At 38.1% G+C, this 19294-nt stretch overlaps 3 protein-coding genes across 3 annotated transcripts in view; 2 read left to right on the top strand and 1 right to left on the bottom strand.

Annotated features, from left to right (window-relative positions):
- Positions 1 to 5764, bottom strand: part of oxct1a (3-oxoacid CoA transferase 1a) — a 59300-nt gene extending 53536 nt beyond the window's left edge. Inside the window, exons 1-3 of the mRNA XM_084728696.1 lie at positions 5561 to 5764; positions 3743 to 3851; positions 2984 to 3074 (exon numbers count right to left, since the gene is read on the bottom strand). Coding sequence (XP_084584822.1) covers positions 2984 to 3074; positions 3743 to 3851; positions 5561 to 5668 — 308 coding nt within the window. The 5' untranslated portion in view covers positions 5669 to 5764. The remainder of the gene's footprint in view (positions 1 to 2983; positions 3075 to 3742; positions 3852 to 5560) is intronic.
- A 2515-nt stretch (positions 5765 to 8279) lies between these two features.
- Positions 8280 to 12659, top strand: rimoc1 (rab7a interacting mon1-ccz1 complex subunit 1). Its single transcript, XM_084728694.1, has 6 exons — positions 8280 to 8429; positions 9151 to 9260; positions 10259 to 10405; positions 11035 to 11166; positions 11337 to 11451; positions 11553 to 12659. Exons 1-6 carry the CDS (start codon positions 8336 to 8338, stop codon positions 11786 to 11788), a joined length of 834 nt encoding a protein of 277 aa, XP_084584820.1. The 5' UTR covers positions 8280 to 8335; the 3' UTR covers positions 11789 to 12659.
- A 131-nt stretch (positions 12660 to 12790) lies between these two features.
- fbxo4 (F-box protein 4) lies at positions 12791 to 18214 on the top strand. The gene is made up of 7 exons (XM_084728695.1): positions 12791 to 13397; positions 14651 to 14925; positions 15377 to 15597; positions 16741 to 16816; positions 17096 to 17277; positions 17411 to 17634; positions 17744 to 18214. Exons 1-7 carry the CDS (start codon positions 13209 to 13211, stop codon positions 17834 to 17836), a joined length of 1260 nt encoding a protein of 419 aa, XP_084584821.1. The 5' UTR covers positions 12791 to 13208; the 3' UTR covers positions 17837 to 18214.
- The last annotated feature ends 1080 nt before the right edge of the window (positions 18215 to 19294 follow it).

The raw sequence follows: 19294 nt of genomic DNA, 5'->3' as shown, positions 1-19294 counted from the left end.
TCTTGTATCCTGTGTTTAATGTTCATACAGGATTGAGGTCACTGAGTGTTGCTTTCTGACTCTCATTCTGCACAGTCACTATATAAGAATATACAGTATGTATTTTACTCTGCCAATTGGCAAACCAAAAAAAAAACGGGTCCTTTATTCATACCAGTATTCAAGCCTCAGAGTGCCAAAATATTAAACACACTCATTTGTATAAATGCCTGAGAGATCATTAAAGAAAATATTATTTGCAAAAGTTTATTCATCATATTTTGCTGTAACTACATTACTTGTTTGACATGTTTCATTCAAGAAGATTAAAAATGCACTCAGACATTCAATAAGAAGCAAGCAGAGGAAGTGAGTTTCAGCTTTAGGACTCTTAGCTCTAAAATTAGATATTACATAATAGCTTCTTGCCCCTTCCAGTTCTCTTCTTCTTCCCCACTGAGCCAGGGAATATAAACATGACTCAGCTGTTACCAAGACAATGATGTGTATATGATATATGGGCCTGGTAGCTTTTATAAACAAGAATAATCCATGACAGTCATGTGTAACACATCCCTGCCAACGTCATTTTAACTCTCAAATTTCAACTCCCTTCCCCTTGTTGTAATGAAAGACAGATGCATGTCTGCCTCTGTCTGTAAGCTTCAGTCAAACTAGTATTCACAAAGAATCAGAGAGGAGAGCATGTGGGTACTGTAGTTCCCACTGAATAAACATGTAGACTACATATACCATAGGCTGTAATATGCATAACAGGTTCCACTTCATTGGGACTTGCTCAAAAATGCCAGAAACCACACAGAGATATTACAGCCACCATTTGCACGTGGTTACAATCTTCCCCAACAACTGATGTCTGCAGAGAGAAAATATTTAGAGGAGCAGTGATTGTTCAGGACCACGGCCTGGCTCAAGCAAACATTTTGAATACGTGTCCGAAGAAATCAAAGTCCACGAGAAAAGTCTCATAACAACTGTGAAGCACACAAGCGCACTACACAGGATAGTGTTTTAGGCTAAAACAAGTACTGGCACTTAGAAATGTACTAAAACAGTCTGTGCAAAGACGTTGAAGCCATTTTAAACTTTCTACTGCAGAACTCAGGGACTTTTTATTTTACAACACTGCCAACACAGATGAGTCCTTTCCAAAACTGAGGCTGAACTTCCAATAGGCACTGGATACTGCCATCTTAAATAGTTGTTGTTGTTAGGTTGTTGGTCTGCAACCAATCACATTCCTCAAATACAAAAGGAAAGGTCAGAAATATCAACAAATTATTAAACACACAATAGCCAAAACAAAGTTAGAAAAATGTAACATTCTATACATTAACAATCATGAATGTATCCCCAATATTCTTGAATGGATAAATACGTAAAGGTTACCTCATTCTCAAAAATATATAAATTACAAAAAATTGTATGGATATTACATTCGCTATACAAAACAAACAAACAAAATTATGTGTGTGATGTTGACAAATGTATGATTTTAAATTGCAGCCTGCAGTCAGAGGTAAAACCATTATTTTTGCAGGATCTTTTCAATATTTCAGCAGGTAAGAGCAGGTTTTGTTCACCGTCTCAAGTTTGTGTCACTATGTCAACACTTCAGATAAAACTATTACAGTGTGGCAGCACATCAAGATAGAATTACAGAAAGAGACTGTAACATGAAAGCTGCCAAGACAAAGATTGTTGCCAAGTCTGGAAGAGAAATATCAACATTACTAGTGCAATGTTTCTTGGGCCTTCTAAACATAGCTTTTTTTTTCCTTGAACAACTATCTACCAAGAAATTTACTCTTCAGTCTTAAATGAGAATACACTTTGCCCTACGCCTACATAATATAATTGAAAATAATTTAACTTTTACAAGTACTGGACTGGCATTACTAATGTTCTTTGCAGAATTTAACCTTAAATGGAGGCTACCTCCCTCTAAATGTTTGCAATTTGCATTCACTTAAAAATAAAATTATTTTCTTCTTCATAAAATACTGAGTCATGAACCCAGTTTTTAGCTGAATAAATTATAACATCTCTACAATGACATACTGCATATCAAGGTGTGCGATAAAAAGAAATAATAAAATCATAACATACATAATTAAGGGCACTGAGGTCAATAGCTGATTATCATGTGCCAAAGGAAAAACCCTCTGAAAGTCTTTCTATAGTCCATCCCACTGAGAGCAAAGACAGACATGGCAGACAATATCCTCTGACCCCTGAAGGAGAGGCCGTCACTGCAACACAACTTTTCCTTGTGCCTGCAACTCTGATAACTTATCAGAAGTTACCTTCTGGGAAATTCTACAGGTAAAATAAGGTAACCAACACGTCTCCTATATAAATTTAAAGAGACAGACTTCTTCATGTGTGTACTCAAAAATCCCTGTTCTCTAGCTGTAGAGCTGCACAGGAAAGAGCGACGGGCCATGAGAGTCTCACTCACTGACCTCTGTTTATAATGGCCTCTGCTATCATTTAATAGAGGCAATAAGGAGGACTTTTATGTTTACATGCGGGGAAAGATTAAGAACACAAATGGACCACAAACTGGTGCCATCATGATCTTTTATGTGCAGTACAACTGAAAGAAGAACAAGTCCAACTTTTTTTTTCCACCAATATATAGCTTACAAAATGGGTGAAACACCCTTAAATATTTAAAATTTAATAGCAACCAGAGTCGGACTGATCTTCCTTTGCAGTTTTAATACACACCTCCTCCTGAAATAGCAAAGACACATGATGTGATACATGACACTGCAAAAATCTCCAGAGTCAAGTGTGACCCAAACACAACAGGAAGGACACAAACAAATTCATCCCTAAGACATTTAATCTTGAAAAACAGGTCAGGATTTCAAAGCGGTGGTGAGGCAGTTAAAATAATATCAAAACTAAGCGCCACCATGGAATACACTGCATGGTTTAAGCATACAGGCACCTCCATGTACACACACACACTCACCCTGCATTGTTGCTGACTGCAGTGAGACCCTTAACACCGGTCTTCAGTAAACTGTTGATAAGATTCTCTGGGATGCCACATAATCCAAAACCTGCATAATGACACCAAAAAAGAAAGTAGTGCATTACAAACAAAAATGGCAGCGATCGAGGAATTTCTGCAAAATGCACTACAGTAATTTAAGGTGGAACTTCCAACTAGTTGATTAGGAACATGGCAGATTTATAGGGGAAAAACATGCCTCCAACTATTACAAACCAATAACATGGTAAACCTTGGATCAAGTGTTGGTAATTCTAGTCCTGTGTATATAACATGTTGGACAACATTTCTAATATTACACTAAATGAGGCAGTTTTGTCTGTTTTTTCCCTCCTACTCGGATAAGTGTGACACAACGGAAAGCGTTTAACAATGTCACTCTGAACTTGACTATAAATAAGAGCTGTGGAATTTGTGTGTGCTTGTGTGTGGATGCTAATCATCCACTATGCTAGACACAGTTCAAGCTTATTTTGCTGTAAAGTGGTCATTGCACACAAGTTGCTGATCACTTTTTTCATACTTTTGTCAGTTAACAGGGTTGCATGCAGTTAAAAACAAAGGTCGTTTTCATTCATTCATTCAAACTTTATTTCAACTCAGAAATAAATTAAGACAGAGACCTCATTTACAATGCAGCCGTACTTTTTCATACTATGTGTATATAACTATCCTACAACCTTGGAGTACTTTCTATTAAAATAATATGTATCTTACCTCCCACCAGAATGGTAGATCCATTTGGGATGTCTTTGACTGCCTCTGTAGGATCTGAGTAGAAGTTTGAACTTCTCTGGCTGGAGGTAGAAAAGTAACAGCCGCAGGTCTGTAAAAAGCAGAACAAGAGGTAAATAAAACTTTAAAAAAAAAAAAAAAAACATTAAAAGAAACTAACATTGTGAGTGTTTCTAGATAAAATCATATCAGTCTAATGCTTGTTTAAAAGGGTGCCTGGGGGCAGCTGAAATGTTGGTACAGTTTCAATGGCTGGTCCAGTTTATTCAGTTGAGGAAGGGAAAGATAAGCAAAACTGCAGAACAAATCCTACAACAAAAGGAGTGGAGATTTCGGGCAGACCGCAGCCAAGAGTCCCAACCCAACAGAGTTAGCTGAGGAGTCAAATTAAAAATCCTCTGTGTCAACACTGACTGATTAAAATTGTTCCTGTGGTGATCACACCAATTTTTTTAAACTATGTTGCAAGACATTTTGTTGTTTTGCCACCGTTAATTTTCCAGACACCGGCTACAAGCTTTGGAACCATAAGAGACTTTATACACATTATATGACCACTAGTGTCGCGGTGCCAATTCTATGTGTATTGCAGTTGCATTGTAAATATCTGTAACAGTGACATTTGCATTGTATATTTGTGAATTCTGTAATATTAAGAGCAGTGTTGATCAGACTTTGAGGAGGAAATTCCACACCACTTTGCATTGTGATGTCCCTGGCCGCCTCCTCAGTCATCATTTTTCTTTATCTACAAATTAAGTTAACATATACTTTGCTGCAAAAATGTCTTAATTAAAAGAATGAAACATTTGCCTGTCTGATCTGTAGGACGTACAAGAAGAAAGGCATCAAGTCATGATCAGTTTAGGAAAAAACAGTTCTTATTGTCATCCAGACGGATTACAACTGTTCTAAGGGTTCAAATTACTGTACCATTTGCAGCAACAGCTTGAGGTCACAGAGGTCAATTTTCTGACAATACAGGCAAAAAGTTAATTGGGAAGTTCATTCTGTTCCCCTATTCATAACACACAATATAAGCTGTTTGCACTGATCAGACCTGAACAAAACATTGATAAATATCCCTTTCTATGACCACTGCTCAGACTTTGAAACCCTTACACATTTTATCATTCCACCCTCTAACTATTATAGGGAGAGAAATGTTCAATGGGACATGTTTCCATGAGCAGCTAAATTTGCAGACATCACATTGGTTACTGAATCATACTATCCCTTAACAACCTTGCACAATGTCCAGACTAGGATCACTAGCAAACATGATGGAAATATTGTCATGTGTTTTGTGTGTGAAGCTATGCTGGTAGGGGTGGATGATGCAAGTACTCGAGATCATTTCTTCTACAACACACATGCACCCATTGACTCCAGACGTCTTAACTATGCTGCAAGTCAGACTCATGTGTATTAAGTCACTGGTGCATGCAATGACAAATGCCCAAAAATCAAATTTACATTATGCATTGCTGAAAGTTACCAACAGTTTGTAACATGGCTGCAACATGTGCTGACTTAAATAATGAGATCCCCCCCTTAGGTTAAGCAGCTAGCAGCTTGAGGTCAGTTCATGATATCATCGAAAAGTACACTTAAATCAAACAGAAAGAATATATGAAGACTGGTGAATGACCTTACTAAGTTCACTTTATTCCGAAATGTTGCAGGACAAAGGGAACACATCCTCTGCAATATTATGACCTTTTAATCTTGCCCAGGTATTTGCTACCATCTCATTTCAACCGGGTTATGCATAAAACTAACTGCCGTTTGAATACCGACCTTGCTCAACTGGAGATAAGCGACGTTTAATTTAGCCCTGTTGTTGGGACCTGAGAGGCTTTTGAAGAATAAATTCTCCGCTCTGCACAAAGCTGTGAGGGCCGCCATGTTTTGGAAGAGCAACACACGGGTTACGTATCGAAGAGCAGAGTGAAAGCTGACCCGATGCGCCAAAGTGATCTAGGCTGAGAGGACACACAAAATGTGGCTAGCAGTCGCTAGCTCACACACATACACCAAAGCGGGTCCTGTCTAGAAGGAAACCCTAGATTTTTGAAATCCTCGCGAGATTTGTATACATTGTTTCTTCATTGTGCATCTTGTAAAATTTAATTATATATTTTTCAATCTGTTAATACTATGATTGAAATCTGGGTAGGTTTAGAGTCGCAAAATACTGTTATGGCGAAGGAAAGATTACGTTTATTTTGAAATGATCACTCTCGCGAGACCTTTCGCGGGTCTGGGGTTCTCCTTTAGACGCGTCTCCGGAAAGTCAGATTACATTGGTGGGTGTCTCAGTGGGCTGGACTAAAACGAGTGGAAATAAGAGGCTCGGCAACCTAATTTAAATGTAACCCTTTCACCACCACTACCCTACCGTAAAATACCTGTGAAGTGGCGTTAAACGATTATCTTAACTATTTAAGGGTGACAACAAATGCTCCTTTCCTGATAATTTAATGAACACACTTTCTCCATCACAGATATTACATCTGGAACAGTAGAATCATATTGCATGAACATAAATCATTATTCTGGAAAAACTGGTTTATCATTTTTTTACAGTTTCTTCAGATCGTTTGTGGAACAAGTCTGATATTCATGTACCTCCAGGGGAGTTGCATAATAGTTCCTGGTGTTATAATGCTTCTTAGAAACCCTGTAAATTTTTTTTTTTTGAACTGGCTGTATTTACCACTGGATCCTGTTTTTACTTATGTTTGGACTGGATCTGTTCCTCCTCTAAAAAGAACAATAATAACCATGACGTACAAGCTGTATTTTAAAAAAAGAAATCTGTTTAAAATGTAATTTCCTACTGGAGTTACCTGTTTACAGAGTTGGTCTGGAAGAAAATCTAGTCAAATAATTCAATGTTTTTATCCTCTATGTGCATTTCTGCAAAAATAGACTATAAAAAGGACTGTGGACTGCTCTGTCTTTACTTTTAAAACATGCTCCACTACAGATTACTGAACATATGACCAGATAACGTGTAGGTACTTCATTAGATTACTCAAGTAACTTATTCTAAAATACTTTACATAACTTTTTGAATACTTCAAAATCGTCCCACTGAGTCCATCTAAATAAAACAATTTGATAAATTATGTTTGCCTCGTCTTGGGTCAAGAGTCTAGCAGATGCACTGCACAATTTGTTCTTAAAAATCTGATAATGGGAAATGTTTTAGAGTACATAGAAAAATGATGCAATCCCATCAAGTAATCTGTTTTAAAGACAGTAACTATATTAAGAGTACCATCAATTAAACTATATCTGTATTACTGAAAGCAAAATTCTTTCTCATTTTTGCTTGATAGTCTTCAGGTGCTCAACGGTCTCTCTTATGTGCTTCATAATGCACCTGACATTTTCAATGGAAGACAGGTCTGGACAGCAGCCAGGTGAGTCTAGTACCTGAACTTTTTTACTACAAAGCCCCACTGTTGTAACACATGCAGAATGTGTCTTGGCATTATCTTGCTGAAAAAAGTAGGGACATCTCTGAAAAAGATGTTGCCTTGCAGCATATGTCGCTCCAAAACCAGTGTGTATCTTTCAGCATTAAAGGGGCCTTCACAGATGTGATAGTTGGCCATTCAATGGACACTAACACACCACCACGTCATTACAGATGCTGGCTTTTGAAGTTAGTGCTGGTATCCTGTTCCTTCAGCCCAGAGGTCATGTCCATGATTTCCAAAAACATTCTGAAATGTTGACTCGGTAGACCACACTTTTCCACTTTGTCCCAGTCCGTCTCAGATGAGCTTGGGCCCAGAAAAGTTGGCAGCATTTATGAATGTTGTTGATAAATAGTAGTCTTAACACACATTTGTAGATCCAGCGACAAACTGTGTTTACTGACAATGGTTTTCGTAAGTGTTCCCAAGCCCATGTAGTATCTTTTATACATTGATGAGGGTTTTCTATGCAGGGTGACAGGCATTCAATGTTGGTTTTCAACCCCAGAGACTTCTCTGAATTCTCTGAATCATTCTATGATATTATAGATTGTATGGTGAAATCTCTGAATTGCTTGCAATTTTGTTTTAGACACATTCTTAAACTGTTGGACTATTTGCCCACCCAGTTTTCCACAAATGCTGAACCTCACCCTGTCCATGCTTGTGAACATCTGAGCCTTTCAAGGATGCTCCTTTAATACTTAATCATTATATTGTCACCTGTTGCCTTTTTTTGAGCATTCAACAACTTTCACAGTCTTTTGTTGCCCCAGTTCTAATGGATGTATACAAAACAATTTGATCCTATTACTGGCAAAACCATTCCTAAATCAAAATTTTCCAATCCATTTTTTTTTACTTTTGAAAATGAAGCCAAACAGTGCATTAATTCATCCTATATTCTAAAAAAAAGGAAGCCATCAAAACATAGTATTTATATCCCCATTCTTTACATTTTTATTGTACGAGCTGATTACTGATTTCAGCACACAGAAACATGGAAACTGGTGTCTTGGTAAAAGAAATGACGTTCTATGAGCACGTGAGTAATCCCTGGCTCACGTGACCAGTACTTTTAGTCATGGCCGACGAGTACAGGCGACAAGGTTTCGAGTTGGAGAGAAGGATATTTGAGTTAGACATCAAGTGTTCTAGTCTCAGAGCAGAAAAGCAAGGTATCGATAAGTCGTTCATACTTTTCTTTTGTCTTGTGGCCGTTTTTGGCAAGTCGTATGCGTAGCTAACGTTCTTGTTCAGTTTATTAGCCAACTAGCAAGCTAGCTAGCTAACGTTATCTAACGTAGCTTTGCAGGAGGCTTGCAACCATAACAACAGCTGCTGTCTGACGAAATGTTGCATGGTGACAAATGATACTTACTCTACAGTTAACTAATAGGTGGTACGATGTTAAGTTAGTACCGCCCCAGTAATGTTTACTCACTGACCGAGTATTGTGTTTTGAATATGTGGGTCTTCGAATTATGGCTAATTTTAGTTAGCTAACGTTAGCTAAAATGCATTATTGTTGACAAACGCTTAGATGGCCATGAAACATTATGCTTTTAAATATACCTGCGTTTTGTTAGTTGTCATAGTAATGTTGACATTATTCTACGTTGTATTGTGTCTTTGTATTTGCCATTACATTTCAACATTTTTAAAATGTTAGTAAATTACACGTATCTTGCTATTGTTGATATTATGTTGTCGCATATACGCCATGTTTTTGACGTTTAAACGTTAAAAGCTGTTCGTCTTTAGCGTCAGTCACATTGTGTGTAAATATAAGCGCCATTCATCATAAAAAGTATTCTGAAATGTGTAACGTTGAGGTCGATTTCTTGAGTCTAGACCTGTAATTAATTGGTACTTTGTTAACATATCGTTCTTCCATAGATGATGACTATTTACAGAATGCGTCTGCCATACTAGACAAGTTGAAAAGCTATTACAGGCAAGGAGGGGAGAGTAGCAACCTTTCCAAGGTGCTCCAGGATTACACTCAGGTACTTCATTACATTAAACATCACTAATTGTCTAGAGCTGCAAGTAACTATTATTTTCATTTGTGATTAATATCTGACTCTTTTTTCAATCAATCATTTAGTGTCTAAAACATCATAAATGAAAAATGCCATGTCAATTTTCCTGAACTATCAAGGTAATCTTTAAATTGCTTGGTGCATCTGACCACGAGCCCAAAACACAAAGTATCCAGTCATGTCTAATTATGTATAACAAGTAAAAGCATCCACAAAATTGACAAGGCATAACCTGCAAATGCTGGATAGTTTTGCTTGATAAATGGCATAAGCGATTAATCAGTCCTCAAAAATTTGCTGTTTTTTTTCCTCTTTCCCCCATTAAACATCAAACCTGTAAAGAGGCCCCTCATTTTAGCCTTTTGAGTTCAAAATCAACAACTTTACATTCCACCAGTATGGAGGACTTTTTGGCAACCATCATTATGGCTTTAGAATCTTAGAAGTGAAAATGTATGCCAAAGCTGCAAAACAAAGTTACTGAACTTGATACCAACCTGCATGGGATGCTAAAATGGAGGTAAATTAAAACCAATGTGTTAGAGTCAGTGTAACCACTTGGGTTAAGTTGGTCTTGATGATGTTAGGTGTTCTAAACCTTGATTGGAAAGGCTGAGCAAATTTTGTGGTGCTAAATTGCCACTAATCAAGCAACTAGTTGTCACTGAACCAGAGGTTAGGAATGTACTTGGATCTCAAGTTGCTTTTGAAAAGGGGTTTGATAAGAGTTTTGGAGAAGAGGCTACAGCTGTGGCTGCCTCTTCCTGGAAGGTAAATTGTCACTTCCTTCCCTGATTTGATCTAACTTATTAATGAAGAACTCATAGTCATTTTGTGAGAAGAGGGAGGTAATTGTTCTAGGGTTTCTAAGGATTTTTTGTGTTTTAAAGAGTAGTGCTTAGTTGTCTTCCACATTGTATACACTGTTGGTTGTTGGTATATATTTGTTTTTCAACATTTAGGTGATCCTAGACATCACGTTTTATGAAGAGAATAAATTGGTGGACCAGGAGTTTCCTGAGGACTGTTCGCCGTTTAAAATCCAGCAGCTGCTGCAAGATCTGACTGAGCCAGAAGTCTTGGCGGGGAGGCTAGCACCAGCACAAGAAGTGTGTATATATATATATATATATATATGTAACTATTTTGTGTGTTATGACCAGGGTCCAAAATTAACTTGTTGGGTTATCTGCCAATGGCAGGTAAACTAAGAAATTTACCAGTCAGTAAAACATGTTTTACTGGCCATAAGACTGCATCATGGGTTATCTTACTAAAAATAATTATTTCAGCTTTTTAGTGTGCAAGATTCCAAATTATTTACAGACACCTAGCCAGCGATCCCAATTTATTTTTCTGACAAACCCAGAATTTACCTGCATTTGGCACTTGGTGGGATATGACGCTGGATATGAATGTGTATCATTGCACTCCATGTGACTATGTTTGCTTGACTTGAAATGAAGAAGAGGCTGAATATCATTAAGTGTTGTGCAATTTATAGTTCACTATCTGAGCGAAGAAGATGTGTAATGGTACAAAACAGATGGAAATACTATTGGCCCCATTAAAAATGCACTCTCTATGTATATTTTCTTTTTCTGGTTGATGGTCAAGTATTCCTACCTCTGTTGTACTTTCACTTTCTCTTTGGCTTATAGTTTCACAGAACACACACATATTTACTTCCATGCTATCCTGTGACAGCCTTTTTCATATGTCTTTTTGTCCATGCTAGGTACAGTCTGTGTTGGGCCTAGAGCTGTTAGAATGCCTCTATTGGAGACGTGGAGCTCTGCTGTACATGTACTGTCATACTCTTCATCAACGGAAACAGTGGATTAAGAAAAACAAGGACACATTCCTTAAGGTACCAGACTGTGAAAAGATCTCATTATATTTAGTAAGTTGTAAATGTTGACTGATTTTGCCAAACCTTTTACTTTGGTTTTCTGAAAACAGTAGGTTAGTATAAGTTTTTTTGCCAGCATATGCTAATACTAGATCTGATGCTCATCTGACTCTGATATTTTAATCCAGTGTATTCAGGAGGGGGTGCGCTACCTGATGCGGATGCTGCAGGTAAGGAACTCTGTGAAGCTCAATGATGGGGTGGTGCTTCATGATACTGCTACAGCAAGCTTCCTATCTGAAGGTAAATATGTCATTTCAGTTGTCTTCATTGGAAGATTACTCTGGACTGAGACTGACAGGACTGTTTGATCATACTCATTTCCCGCTTATGTTTTCTGCCAGGCATCTTCTCAGACACACACCTGCTGACAATGATGTACATCGGGGAAATGTGTTTCTGGGCAGTCAAGTACGAGGACTGCAGCGCTGACACTATGGATCGCAAAGAAGATCGCCTCCAGTTTCGGGACATTGGCACACAGATCCTCAACAAATACGTGCTCGCCTGCGAGGGCCCTCTGCAGGGCCAGGGCTGGAACACAGAGAATGCCAAGGAGATCCTGAGTATTTTACAGTGAACCGAGCTGCTCCTGTGTTGAAGTTGCCCTCAGGCACAGATCTAAGTTCAGTATTCAAATATGTGTCAACCCCGAATAAAAATGGAAGCCATCAGGTGGGGTGTAATGTTATGGAAGGTTTAGGGAAGGCACGGGGTTGTAAGGGTATGTGGAGAAAAGAGTCTTTGGATCAGTGTCTACAGGCAACCTCATCCCATGCCAAATGGCCTAGGCCAAAGCAGGTGAATGAGAGGTTACAAAGTATAAGAGAGGTGGTGTAAAACTGGCAGGGGCTGCAGAGAGGAGGCTGTTGAGTAATTTTTTGCCCTGTCCTGCTGAAAAAGCAGTTATCATCCTGATTCCAGACTGTTGACTGGAGCACTTATTTTGCTCTGAGAATGTGTTATAATAACATTAATATGAATATAAAAAGGTTATTAATAAAATTGACCTTTTTTTTAAAGATTGTTACAAGTTTGAAGATAATCCAGCTGGAAATGAGACATTGCACAGTAACATTTTATTTATTGTTTTGTTGCCATTCTGTTATGCTTTTAATATATTATAATTGCATATACATTATATATGTATGTGTGTATAAACATACACACTAAAGGCAAAGAAAGGTGTTTGAAAACAGTTTGACAATTATGTATTCATGACCATTTTAAGTATGTTCACATTTGTTCATACCAGCTTTGTAATGCGCCACTTGTATTCCCATCTATTGCAAGTTCCAGTTTTCTGCCACTTGAATAATCTTGATAGTATAACTATTACTAGAGAATCTGTGTTGTTTGGACAAAAATCATTTCCTTTTTTTTATGTCCTTGTTGACAATAAACACGCGCGTTGTTTTAATAAAAACATGTTTATTCATGTTGCACTACAACCAGAGTTATTATAGTTTTGTACTTTTCATTAGTTTTTATTTTGCTTTTAATTTTTGTTTTCAAGTCAGTTTAGTATCAGTTTGTTTCTGTGGTGGCTTTACTCGTTTCAGTTTAGTTTTTATTGTTTAATAATGTTTAGTATTTATTAGTTTCAGTATTAGTTTGAGGGTTTTTATATTGTAATATTGGGAGTTTGTCAGGGGTCAGATTTAAGAATTTAAATATGAACACAACACTATGTGAAGGCAGTTCATTCATAGTCATAGTCTCCATATACATATAGTATATAACATCAATGCTTCCTCATGCTTGCTTTTTTGTTTTTGTTTTGTTTAGTTTTATATAGTTGTGTTTTAGTTGACTATAATAACCTTGATTCCAACTCAAGCATGCAATATGCACAGCCGAATTCAGATGCGTATTATTTATAGAACCACAATACCCACAATCCTCCTCTGTCGCCAGCAACAAGGAAGTGTGACAGAGATACGGAGTCGTCATCTTTGTTGTTAGGTGTCCCTCACCGCGGTTAGTTGGTTAGTTTAATAATGTCATCAGTGACACCTGAAGTGATGGCAGGACGGAGTCATCAGCTGAGTGAATCTGTAGTGATCCGCAGCCTCAGGCGCTTCAGAGACAGATATTTTCCACACACAGGAAAAGTTATGAAAGATGAGTTGACGCCTGTTGACGACTCTGGAGAAGAACCTCAACCCGGATTTCTGGATATCCTGCCGGTGAGACACTGTTCAAGAATATATTGCGGTGACAGCCGTTTTTTTATTGTGTGTACACATCGCGTTTAGGTAGAACAGGTCATGTCAGGTTGGAATTAAAACTTTTTACAGAGGTGAGAAGAAATCTTTTTCAAAGGTGTGTACTTAGGTCCTCACAGACTATACATTTGTACAGATATATGTGACCACTTTGGATTTTTGTACACATATTGTAATACACATGGTGTGCAGCATCGTACTAAACACGTGTGTATATATAAATATAGATATATAGTATATGTATTGTGGATTAAACTACTGGAGGCTGTTAATGCAACAATAATAACAATCCCATGATATATAATAACAGACAGTCATTATACAGCCATTCTGCCCGTACATGTATTTTTTTAGTTTTTTACTTTTGAGATTTTAAATACATTTTGCTGATAATACTTTAATTAAAGCAGTTCATCTTCGTTTTACTCCATATTTTCCCTGGGCCCCCTGGCAGTGGTTCTATACCCCATCAGGGGCCCCGCCCACAGTTTGAGAACCACTCATGTCAGGTTTTCACAATCAGAGTATTTTCACAGTGTGGTGTTTATCTATATAATTATAGATGATTTGATATGGGCACATAGAATATACACAGACAAACAGCACAGTTAAAGTACAGCAAGACACAATAAAGCACAAAGTTGAAGACATTACATTTAAAATTGAACACGAGTACAACTTTGTTGCTGCATTGACCAAGATTTGGTATCTCTCGAAATGCTGCTTTTACTTCTACCACTGATTGAGTTAATCTCAATGAAGACTGAAAGTTGTATTAAGGCCACTGATTTCAAAAGCTGTATTTGTAGGCTGTACTCACCAGTTGGGAGTAGTAGATTGTTTGATATACAAGGAGAAAAAATTCTGATGCTCCAAGGTTAATTTTAGGCCTGCATTTGCCCCTTCTGTGTATTTTTATTGATAATAAATTTATCTTTGTTACCTTCCTGTCTCCATCTTTTACCTAGTTCTTTGGTTCTTGATAGTTTTCTACTTTATTTTTCCCCCCTTGTTTCCCATTTTCAACTTTTAGCCTTCATCTACTGGAGAGATATCTCTTTATCTTGTGCTAAATTAGAACTGAAACTTGTGTGGCCAGACTCAATAATACACATCACCAAGCTTGTCAAGTGGGAACCTGGTGTATCGTGTGTTAATGGCTTTAAGCTACAGGGAAAAATATCATCCTAATCTTAATTTCCTCCATTCTTAAGGTGGACATTCAGTTCCAGATCATGGCTTATCTGTCTCCTGCTGATATCTGCCGCCTGGGAGCCACCAGTCGGTACTGGAGGGCCATGGCTAGAGATCCATTACTGTGGAGATACTTCCTGCTCAGGGACATGCCATACTGGCCTTCCATTGATCATGTAACCATGCCCCAACTGGAGTTGCTGGATGCGCCACTAATCAATGAAGATGAGAGCCTGGATGAGAGAGAAGAGGGGGGAGACAGAGAGATGGAATTAAAATTTGACTACATGTCAGAGTGGGTATCTTCTTCTGTCCTGTATCAAGATCAGCTGGTAATAATATTCATTCATTCTTTCATTTATTGTCTGTAACCACTTATCCTTGAAGGGTCGCGGGGGGCTGAAGCCTATCCCAGCCAACATTGAACGAGAGGCGGGATAAACCCTGGACAAGACGCCAGTTCATGTCAGGGATGAACACATAGAGACAGACAACCACTCACCCTCACATTCACACCTATGGGCAATTTAGAGTTACCAATTAACCTATTGTGCTGCATGTTTTTGGACTGTGGGAGGAAGCCAGAGTACCTGGAGAGAACCCACACAGACATGAGGAGAACATGCAAACTCCACACAGAAAGGCCCTGCCCTGCCCCAGCTACAAACTCAAGACCTTCTTACTGTGATAATGCGTAATAATTTGTTAGACAGAAACATTTTTGACCACCATCTTTGTCTCAGCAGATACCTGAAAGGCTGCCCATCCTGCAAACAACAGTGGCTTCCTTCACGGCCGGCGTATGAGGTCGTAACTGCATTTTTTCAGTCTCTGGTGGCCTCATCTGAACCACGTTATGCTATGTTTGGCCCCGGCATGGAGCAGCTGGATGTCTCTTTGGTCACAAGGCTCATGCATGCCCCGGATGTGCTTCCTGTGTCGGGCACTCCACACAGACAGATTAATGGTGAGATGATGATGAAGGATAAACTTCTCTTTGTTCTTTTTCATTAATAACACAGTGATAACACCTACATCTGTTTTATTTTAATGCATAATAAATATACAAAATATACAACAAATAGGAAAGACAGTAGTTGCAGTTCAGGTGAGGAAGGAAGCCCTCCACTGTTTAAAAGACATTATTGCTCATCAAATATGAAACAGAACAAGAAAACAAACAATAACACAAACTATTTACATGCACAAAACAAATGCAAGTGTTACCAGAAGTAGAGAAATAAAATTAACAGTAAAACAGACCTAGAATAAATAGGTGTGTGCAACCAACAGATGCATCATGCCATAAAGTTCAAGATGAAACAAGAATTTTCTTTAACTTTGTTTGACAGTTTGAGTGTCACATTCAATAAATTCCATAACTGTGGTCCCCTAAATTTGATTTAAAAAAAAAACTGATGTCTTGTTGTATAACAGTGAGGCAAATGGATTTTTTCTTTGCCTAGTCGAGTTAGAGTGAATGGTTGAAGATGAAATAAAGTATGACATGTACCTGATAGATTTAAACATAAATTAAGATGTTTGGGTGAAAAAATAACCTCATCTATGGACAGTAATGAATATTTTCTAAAGAGAGGTGTAGATGGATCTCATCTGTCAGAATGTCAAATGGTTTTCAAAAACTGTAATTTTGTAAGATATGATGGATGTGTAGAAGCCCAACCAATATTGTGATAGTTGATAAAAGGGAAAATAAGACTGTAAGAGAAGAATGATAGATCATAAAACAAACTTTTCTCGATATTCCAAGCATCATCATGGATCCTACATTTCAGTCTTTCATTTACAATAGATAAAGAATTCAGCTAAGAATTCAGTATGAGGTAATTCTGTTTCATTTATTTGGATTATTGCGTCATCTTTGGAATAAGGATTTGTTTTTTCCAGACTGATGTACGAACAAACTATAATGCATTTCAATAGACTCAGTTAAGAGACAAATTATGAAATGAAAATCTCACTTGTTGTGGGTGTATGTTTCCACCACTAGGTGGCACTTTTGGCATACAATTATTATCTCACCGGTTACTATCAGCCAAGATACCCAACAAATTTAAGCAAACCAGTGTCAACCCTTTTTTTGTTCTAGGTATTGGCTCTGGAATCAGTTACTTGTACAACAACCAGCACAAATTTAACATCCTGACTCTGTACTCAACCAACAGGTAAGCACTTTTCACTGCAGCCCCATTGATATGAAATAGCAGTCTTAACACAGGTGTTAGCAAAAATACTAATTAAGGTCTCGTTTAGTGTAGTAGAGCTTTTCCAGTCAGCCAACATTTACAGCAGTAGACAGACATGAATGGAAAGAATCCTTAATAAGTATCATTGCTAACACCTGTGTTTACCCGACTATTTCATATCAAAATGGCTGTGTATTATTGAGGCTACTGCAACAATCATTACACTCTGTGTGTGTGTGTGTGTGTGTGTGTGTGCAGGGCAGAGAGGGAAAGAGCCAGAGTGCAGCAGGAGAGCATCAGTAATAAACTTTTTACCTTGGAAGGAACAGATGACTCAGGCTGCCCCATCTACAGCCCTTCTCCTCAGGTCCAGCAGGTCTGCCAGGTGGTGGATGGTTTCATTTATGTAGCCAATGCTGAGCCTGGGAGAGGTAGGCTTGGCTTAAGAGGCACTTTCTCTGTCTTTTTCTTCCTTTAGCTGCACTACTACCAACATGTCACACCACGCACGTCGGTTGTTGTCATATAAATCATCAGCAAAGAACACTTAAGACAAATGAGTGTCTTCCACAGATGGGGAGTCTGAGATGGCTCAGATTCGGGCTGTGCTGAGCTCTGCTGGGGGTTCATCACCCAGGCCTCTGCTGGTGCTCTCCTGTGTTGCCAGAGAGGAACCAGAAGCAGTCGGGGTGACCAGTCTGCAAACCGTTACCAGCAGGAACGGTGCGAGGTGTCGGACTCCCTGTGTATACATGGCAAAGAGGCTTGGCCTGTCCCAGCTGACTAACCCCTGGATGGTAACCGTCTGATTCTTGATCAACTGAAAGGCTTCTGCTGCATGTTTATCCCTGCAGTGTCAGTTTGAGGAGACTTTGTTCCTCTGTTTGTGTCTGTCTTTTCATTCAGGTGCAGGATACAGTAGCAGAATCCCTGTCAGGTCTTCTGGACGGCATTTCCTGGTTGCTGAGATGTTCTGGAGTCAAACTCTATGGTAGTTAGTGACGTCGCCTCTGCTGTTGCCAGAAAAATAAAAAGCCACAGACCTGTTTGCTGCATCATCTGGACACTGAGACACACTGGAATTTCCTGATTGATTTATTGTAGACTACATGTGCACTGAGAATGTCGGGATAGGAGCGCTGCCAGTGGAATTTAATGAAGTGGGTGAGAAGTGACAAAGACCCTGTTTTTATTTACATAAAGAGCCATATGAAGAAATTATAGAATGATATGATGTTGTTTTGTATGATATTGGTATATATACAGGTTGAGCTGCTAACTAATCAGTTACCCCACTGTTTGCTTTAAAACAGGATAGACATTTTGTGAACATAGAAAGCAGCAGGAGAATTCTTTTTTTTTTTTTTTTTTTGGTTAATATATACTACATTTACCATCAACAGACTGGACATCTACATGAAAAGTAGCAAATAATGCCAAATAAGTAACAAAATTACTTTAAAAATGACTTAATGTTAAAACTAGTGCCTATTGTTTAGGGATGCATGAGGAATACATCATTGGTGTTTGCCAATAAAGGCTTTAAAATTAAGTATCTTATCAGCACAGAATTAAATTCTTTTTCCGATATAACAGGCTGATAAGATGACGCTTTAATTATATGTATTACACCAGCATGTCTGTTATGTGGCAGTTTTTTGAAGTTTTGCGTTCATATACTGTAACAATATCATTTTGAGAGCTAAACTGTAATACAAGCAATTACATTCATTGACTTTATTTTAAATATTTTTTATGTTTATGCAATGAAGAAATGCTGCCTTTTGATAAATGCTGAATATTTTTTTCCAATTTGAAATGTTTACATCTTTGATTTGTTACACAAGTTTAACGGTGAATGAGTTGCTTTTTTTTTTATAACACTGATAAATCACTATTAAATGTTAGTTAAATAACCGTGAAATTGCTGAAAATGCTAAGCAGTTACAGTGACAAAACCATTCTCTGTGTATACGAGTCATGCTGCCTGTCTTTTTTCTTTTCTTTTGTCCCTCTATGTCATGCACATATTCACGAGTTGTGAGCAGAAGAGGCTATTTCATTTCTCCTCTGTTAAGTAATGTACCACAGTCTTGCCCTGTGGTTCCTCTCCTCTGACGTCAGCCCTGGAATAAAGAGTTGAATCCACATCTGCATGGCAGCAAGTATGGAAGAATGTTCTGCATTGGCCACCAGGGAGTGCTACTGAAAGCTATGTTGAGTTAGTGCTGATTAAGAAAAGCTCTGCCTTTCTTTTTAGTTTTTATTTTATTTTATTTATAAATTTATAGAATTTGAAAGTAGGTTACTAACATGTTTGCTGACAGAAAAGTACAGGCAGAGCCCTGTCACACAGTGTAATCAAGGTGTTCAGAAAGCCAGGTACATTTTACCAAAATGTGCTATTTTGCATTTTAAGCTGAATATTTTAATTTCACTGTAGACTCTGTTATGCGT

Source organism: Lutjanus erythropterus, chromosome 10, assembly GCF_056507025.1.
Source record: "Lutjanus erythropterus isolate fLutEry1 chromosome 10, fLutEry1.hap2, whole genome shotgun sequence".
NCBI classification, from domain to species: domain Eukaryota; kingdom Metazoa; phylum Chordata; class Actinopteri; order Lutjaniformes; family Lutjanidae; genus Lutjanus; species Lutjanus erythropterus.
This window is presented reverse-complemented; position numbering and strand designations above follow the sequence as displayed.

What these genes read in the sequence shown, in the direction of transcription:
- rimoc1 (XM_084728694.1), top strand. Translation starts at nt 8,336, where the DNA reads ATGGCCGACGAGTACAGGCGACAAGGTTTCGAGTTGGAGAGAAGGATA. An exon ending in TGCTCCAGGATTACACTCAG is followed by an intron (nt 9,261 to 10,258) that starts GTACTTCATTAC and finishes TTCAACATTTAG; the next exon opens with GTGATCCTAGACATCACGTT. An exon ending in ACAAGGACACATTCCTTAAG is followed by an intron (nt 11,167 to 11,336) that starts GTACCAGACTGT and finishes ATTTTAATCCAG; the next exon opens with TGTATTCAGGAGGGGGTGCG.
- fbxo4 (XM_084728695.1), top strand. Translation starts at nt 13,209, where the DNA reads ATGTCATCAGTGACACCTGAAGTGATGGCAGGACGGAGTCATCAGCTG. An exon ending in AAATTTGACTACATGTCAGA is followed by an intron (nt 14,926 to 15,376) that starts GTGGGTATCTTC and finishes TTGTCTCAGCAG; the next exon opens with ATACCTGAAAGGCTGCCCAT. An exon ending in AGCTGACTAACCCCTGGATG is followed by an intron (nt 17,635 to 17,743) that starts GTAACCGTCTGA and finishes CTTTTCATTCAG; the next exon opens with GTGCAGGATACAGTAGCAGA.